Source organism: Triticum aestivum, chromosome 1B (genome assembly GCF_018294505.1).
Source record: "Triticum aestivum cultivar Chinese Spring chromosome 1B, IWGSC CS RefSeq v2.1, whole genome shotgun sequence".
Taxonomy (NCBI): domain Eukaryota; kingdom Viridiplantae; phylum Streptophyta; class Magnoliopsida; order Poales; family Poaceae; genus Triticum; species Triticum aestivum.
In genome coordinates this window covers 189,929,739-189,936,856 of record NC_057795.1, presented here as the reverse complement: position 1 = coordinate 189,936,856, position 7,118 = coordinate 189,929,739, and the positions used below count along the sequence as shown (strand labels likewise).

The 7,118-nt window shown below is 44.2% G+C and overlaps 1 protein-coding gene across 1 annotated transcript; it reads right to left on the bottom strand.

Moving 5' to 3' along the window:
• Window positions 1–1,297: 1,297 nt before the first annotated feature.
• LOC123115065 (heat shock 70 kDa protein 15) lies at window positions 1,298–6,882 on the bottom strand. Its single transcript, XM_044536348.1, has 10 exons — window positions 6,641–6,882; window positions 5,056–6,280; window positions 3,950–4,159; window positions 3,563–3,658; window positions 3,272–3,466; window positions 2,660–2,854; window positions 2,429–2,575; window positions 2,194–2,343; window positions 1,917–2,047; window positions 1,298–1,845 (listed from the first exon to the last, which is right to left on the bottom strand). Exons 2-10 carry the CDS (start codon window positions 6,223–6,225, stop codon window positions 1,641–1,643), a joined length of 2,499 nt encoding a protein of 832 aa, XP_044392283.1. The 5' UTR covers window positions 6,226–6,280; window positions 6,641–6,882; the 3' UTR covers window positions 1,298–1,640.
• Window positions 6,883–7,118: the final 236 nt, after the last annotated feature.

The window sequence follows — 7,118 nt, the reverse complement described above, 5'->3', positions numbered from 1 at the left end:
CTTTAACCCCATCTGGAACGCCCCCTCGTTCCCTCTCCCCTCGGGCCAAAACCCTAATTTTTTTCTCTGATCTGATTTTTCTTTGCTTCTTGCATGTCACTGTGTGGGTGTATGGATCCTTCTCAACAGCCCGATTCAAAGTGATGCTGCTATATAAGTGTTGTTGTTCATGTATAAGTGCAACTGTTTTTGTACAAGTGCTGATGTGTACAGTGCTGCTGCATACATGATTCTGATGTAAATGTAGTTTTTTGTAAGTGCTGCTATTGTACTCTTTATATACAATTATTCAGAAAAAGTTCACATATTGCATATAATATAGTTTTAAACATTACATCAAAGTACAATGTTCATCCTATCACAAATGAGCAATTCTAATGTAAAGAATGACCATCCAAACAAGGTTTAGAATTGAGCCTCTCATGTGAATTCCAAGTGTCAATTCCCTGCACATCCAAACAACATAATTCGATTTCAATGTAATATCAAAATCTGGGGAGATTTGATATTGGGCGAATGCAATTCCATGGCCCTGAATATCAACATCCAAACAGAGCATTAGTCATTCTAGCTCAATTCTGATTTGTTGCTTTAGGTCAATTTTGATCTTAGTGTGATGTTCAACGCAATATGCAATTTTTATCTGTGAAGAACAAATATAGACGCTGACAAGGTGAATCTGTAAAATATGAAGTGGGGAATAATCAGAGACGTAGTAATATAACGCACCCCAAAATAAATCTGTTTATATGGCACAGAGTTAATGAGAAGAGAGATATTTAGAATAACGTAATATGTTACTATCACATAACACTTCCCAAGACAAAATAAGTCTAATAAGTACATCCACCAACGATACTAGCTCTATGTTACTTCCCACTAAAAATTCTAGATTACTTCCCATGAAGATAATAACATAGACTATTCTAGGTTACTTCCCATGAAGATAATAACATAGACTAATGTCATATGCATAACACTAGGCTAAGTACTTCCCATGAAGATAATAACAAAGACTAATGTCATATGCATAACACTAGGCTAAGTTACTCCGACTAGCTTAAAGTCAGTGGGAGCCTTTCCCGCTATCCTCGAGCTTAAAATAAAAAGGTGGATCCATAAAATATGGAGTTCGAATTGTTGCGACTTAGTATTTGTGCGTCTTTGTATTTGCTTATTATGTTGAGCGCTTCGAAATGATTTTGAAGCTGCAAATGCTGCTCATCTGCTAGAGTTGCTCTTACACCGGCAATCTTTTGAGCTTTGTTATTTACCATTAAATCCTCAAGAGCCGAGATACCAAAAATAGATTAAACAAGCTTTGGAGGGTGTGTCCTGGTGGTGCAGACAGGAGTACAGCAAAACGCAGGATCATGTTTAACATGGCTCAAACCCTTGATGGCTATAGAAACTACAGCAAAGATACCGCCGACATCAGGCACCAAAATCTGAAGATAACCCTGCATCTGCATCACCCACCACCAAGAAAGCCAGAACGCCAAGTCCAGGGACAGACAGCTACATACACTACCGAACTGTCTCAAAGTTCCAACACATCATACATAACCTTGCTCGCAATCGTGCGTGCCACAAGACCCAAAAGCTTGCAGATAAAAAAACTGCTTCGATCAACAATAAACCTATGCCGAGGAAGGATCGGGTTCGTCGGTGTCCATCTGCTCGGCTGCAGGCTGCTCCCACGCACCTCCCTCACTGGCCGGCTCACTAGCTTCAGTGGCACCATCTGGCTGCTGCTCTGGTGTTTGAGGTGGTGAAGTTTCGGCCGGGGGTGGGGTCTGTGGCTTCGGTGCTGGCTTTGGCTTTGTCACGATCGATTTGCAAAATCTGTAATAGTAGAAGGTTACAGATAGACAGTAGACATCATGACAGATGGTTGTTATGTTATAAAAACTAACCTGTCAAGTGCTTCCGCCTTCTTCTTAATGTCGGAAACAAGGAGAGCAGGATCAGCATGCTTTGGTAAAGCATCCTGCTGCTGTTTTTTCTCATGCAGCCAAGTCTCCGCTCCCGAGCACTCATTAACAACCTGTATGTAACAGATACAGGTTAGCAACTGAACTACAACAGGAACAATAATTGTTTGCCAGTGATTTGATTTAGTAACAACTATAACAGTGAATAGACTGTCATGATAAGAATTTCTAATCCTCTGATAGGTGGGAGTGTTAGTACCTTTTGTTTCTCCGATATGTCGATATGCTCAAACTTTGGGTCACTAGACAATGCAGCCTCCCTGAAACTGCGGATGCAGTACGCTAGTTGCTCAATAGCAGGACCTCTTTCTTCCCACTCTCTGTAGCGCGCCTCGATAGGGCCACCAACCTGAAGGAAAATAATGTTCAGCCCTCCAGAATCGAGAATACAGAAGAAGGCTCTATCCATGTATAACATAGTAAAGAAGGCATGCCTTTTTAAGTTCTTCCAGTTTTGCAACATAGACTCCCTTGGTCTCATCCTCGCCATCTTCGTACAGCCAATCCTCAACCTCCTGAAGCTTAGCCGTCAAAGTTTCTTTGTCCTCCGATGTAACATAATCAGAGTACTTCTCATAAAGCTGAAATACAAGAAGAGAAAACATCAGGTACTGCACACCGCTACAGATTAATAGAACCTCACCGAAACATGCAGTCCAACATACCTTGTTACGCATGTCATAAACATAAGCCTCCACAGAATTCTTCTTCTCTTTGGTTTCTTCCATAACTCTGTCTTGAAGAGCCATTTCATACTCTTTCTCGACAGCTTTCTCCAACTCAGCAGACCCCATTGCACCATATACCAATTCCGCAACTGGGACATTGGTTTTCTTGACTTTCCTTTTTGATGGCTCGGTCTAAAATAAATAAAATAATTTTATAAATTACATGTCTCGCCCAAAAACTGAACAGTGCTTTCCCAAAAGTATGCATGAATGAAACTAGAGCACTAGCTTGTTCCTAGCAAGAACAAATCATGATTCCTTTGGCGTAAAAACCATATGGAACGTCTAAGATACCACTAGTTAACATTCTGAACCAGTATGAGAAGGTTTAATATTGGATAAATTAGAATTGGTGACTACCAAGTAAATGGCAAACCACTGATCCACTGTCAGCTTCACAAAAAAGCTGCAGTGGTAAGTAATTCCCATTAACATGAGACAAATCCACACACCCTAGTGGTAAGCATAAATTTAAGCCACATAGAGCAATAGCTCTTCTCAACATGCTAAGAGCAAAAGACCATAATAATCCAAAACTCTGTCAATTACCTTGGCATCAGTATCCATAGGAGCAGATTTTTCCTCGGAATCTTGTGCCCCATCTCCAGTAGCACCCTCAGCAGTGTCTGTAGTACCTTTAGGTTCCTGCATATTGACATCAGTGGCATCTGTCTCCATTTTGTTAGCATCCTTTGGCACCTCACTTGTAGCTGATACTGGAACTTCCACTTCCTCCTCCAGCATCTGTGTAGGAAAGAAAGCGTACTAGCAACATCAGAGACAAGTTATATGTTTTTCCAGAGGAAGGTGATAGGAGTAGGACATGGTATTGCAAGCTACCGTCGCTGATTCAAGAGAGACTATTCCGTGAATGTTGAGACGAACTTTCACTTTCAGTTTTGCCTTCTCACCTTTGCTGGATTGGAAAGGGCCGATCTGCATAGGGTTTGGCACAAAAATCAAATCAGTAACCATCAAAAACTGCTAAGTACTACCGTGTATAGGACACAGTATCTGCATAGGATGGAATAGATTTTAAGGTGGTCTAGCAGTTGAATGTGTATTGAATGACTTCTGAAAAGGTATATACTCCCTCCGTCCCAAAATTCTTGTCTTATATTTGTCTAAATACGGATGTATCAAGTTACTGTTTAGTATTACATGCATCCGTATTTAGACAAATTTAAGACAAGAATTTTGGGACAGGGGGAGTATTATGTTACCTACCGTGTAAGTGCTAATTTTTTGTGTTACTTGCGAATCTTCTGTTTCAACATTCAGAACATCCACTGAAAATGTATTGGACCTATAGAAGGTCAGAGCTTTGACGCTCGGGATCGGGTTCCCCTTTGGAAATACCACTGTTTTTTGGGGCTCATTGTTCTGGGAATCTGGTTTCCATGATAAAGCGATTGAAAAAGGAAAACCTTCATTAACCTGCATAATATTAAACCAATATGATAGTTAGAGGTACATGGTGCCTATGTTTTTAAGGCGGTAAGGCGATCTAAGGCGCTGGGGGGGCGCCTTATCGCCTAGGCGACGCCTAAGCACCTAAGGCGGACGCCTAAGCGCCTAAGGCGGGCATATTTGTAAGGCGCTGGCGGGGCGCCTTATCGCCTAAGCGTCGCCTAAGCGTCCAAGGCGGGACGCCTTAAAAACATGGCATGGTGCATTAAAAATGAATTTCATGTTATAACACATCGCTTTTAGGAAGTCACAGGATATAACACCATGCTCACGTAGCTTGTATCTAGCACCCCCAAACAACAGGACGGTGCCTTAACAGAACTCAAAGCCATCAAAGGAGAAATTATTCAAAACTTGCAACATTGATATATTCAAAACTTGCAACATTGACATAAAATAAGGCTAATTTAGTTTAACTGTTGCAGATCCGTATTAGAAAGTTCATGTAAAGCTAGTCATCAGTCACACCAATGAAGCCATCTTAAAGTCATATTATTTATAAATTACAAAATGCAGTCTAGCACTTAGGTACTAGGTGGAAGGCAGACTCAGTTTGGGCCTCGAAGATCTTACAAGTGAACATTATTCTGCTTAAACTGCAATATATCAACACAACAGTTCCTGCTACACAGGTGTCAAATGAAAGCAACAGGAGATGAAGATATCAAAGGTTGAAGACACCTACATAATAATAAACTGAAGAAAGCAGATGAAAGCTGTTCTAAATTTCTGAAGAACATGAACTTAAAGAGAACATTTAAAAACGAACTATCCGTACGTTATAATAATGATGAAAATGCTAGATTGGGAATAAAAAAAGAAACAAATGACCAGAGGCCAAACATAAGAAGACAAGTTTGTACCTGGAACTCCCGCACTTTGAACGTGGGACTAAGTATAGCACACTGAAGAGCGCATCCCCGGGCAACACATTCACTTGCATTCATAGTTCTCCGCGGTTCCTTTCCAAAGAATTCAGTGATAATCCTGATTATAGCAGGGACACGAGAACCTGATCCAACAACCTCAACAAAGTGCACACTTTCTGATGTCAAGCCAGCTTCGGCCAAGGCCTTCTCCAATGGCCCTTTCACACGTTCTAGTACTGGGGCACTGATCTGTTCAAATTCATCCCTCTTGATGAAGCCTCGTACATCCTTCTCATCCATCAAGCACTCAATATTCATCGGTGCCTCCGGATTGGCGCTCAGCATCTTCTTGAGCTTCTCACAGGCCACACGCAACCTAATGCAGGCACGGGCATTCTGGTAGACATCAATCTTATACTCCTCTTTAAATTTTTCCGCAAAGTGCTTAAACAGGGCTTCATCAAAGTCTCTTCCGCCAAGAGACCTGTCATATGCGTGGGACAGCATCTTCAGCTGCCCCTTCTTGAAACCGACAATGCTTACCTGCATGCTGGCATGCCCGACATCAACAAATGCGACGTTCAGCTGATCATTCTCAGGGAGATCAGTCTTATATATGCCATATGCCAATGCAGTAGCAGTGGTCTCATGGAACAGACGCAACGGCCGCAGACCAGAGATAGTGGCAGCATCAAGAACAGACCTACGCTGCAGGTCAGTGAAATACACCGGGATACCAATGCAGCAATCAACAACAGCGGACTTCAGGTTATCCTCAGCAATGGCCTTCAGATTAGACAGCACCATGGCAAGCAGCTGTGTGGGGGTGAAAGCATTCTCCTCCCCCAGATACCGGGCATGGACGAGTGGGAACCCATCAGGGCCCTCCGAGACACGGAAAGGGAACGACTGCAGATCGCGCTGCAGCTCAGGATCAGCGAACTTGCGGCCCAACAAGCGCTTGATCTGTGAAATGGAGTTCTTCGGGTTCATGGTGGAGTTGGCAGCGCCTGCAGTGCCGATGAAGCGCTGCTTGTCACCGAAGCAGACGATGGCAGGGGTCTCCCGTTTGGATTCCTCATTGAGAACCACGTCGATCCCACGCTGCCGTGCCACCCCCACAATGCAGCTCTCGTTGCCCAAATCAAACCCAACCACGCTCATCTTCGATGCAGCTCCCGGCCACCGCTGGGTCACACGATCAGATCGCAGCCTACACCTGCACACGGAGAGATCCGCCAGTCAAATACCTTGATAAATCTCGGCATATAAACCTCAAATCTACCGACTCCATGCGCCAAACCCCGAGAACACGTCAAATTTGATCCGAAACGACGCAAACTCCGATCTAAACCCTCAAAGGCATAACCCTGCGCCCCTAAAACCGCAGCACAACATCACGAACTGATTGATCTGCTAATAAAGGTGAAGCCCACTTTCACCTTCGAACAAAATTACAGAATGTTGAAAAGGAGACGTGCTGCGGGAACGCGGAGATCGATATCGACGACGGCGAGGCGGCCTTGGTCGCGGCGAGAAATCGCGGAAGGAAAGCGTCGGAGGTCGGATTGGATCGTACCGGCGGTGGGCGAAGTCGTGGGTGCTCCTTGAAATTTCGCTTCCGGCAGACGAGGCGAAGACAGGGCAGCTCTTTTTCCCTTGGCGAATACGAGGCGCCGAGGCGGTGGTATATGCGGCGCCGTAGTGGTGGTGCCGCTGTGGTCGCGGGTGTTCTTCTTCCTTTGAGAGTGCTCCTGAATGTTCTGGAAGGTGGAAACTGGAAACCCTTACAGTTGGACGATCATGGGCCGCTACTCTCGTGGGCCGCGTGCACGGGCACCGGACCGTAGTAGTAGAGTGTCTCAAAAAAAAAGTAGATGCGAGAAGCTTTGGGACCTCGCTACCTCAGTGTATATACCACTCAAAAAAAATTGTCGTTTCCCCTCTCGTTAGGCTTTCGCTCTTCTCTCGCCACCACAGGCGACGTTGAGAGTTTATCCGTCCTTCATTGTTGCTCATCTGACCGCTCCGCTCGGGCTGACCAAGGGGCAGTCTAG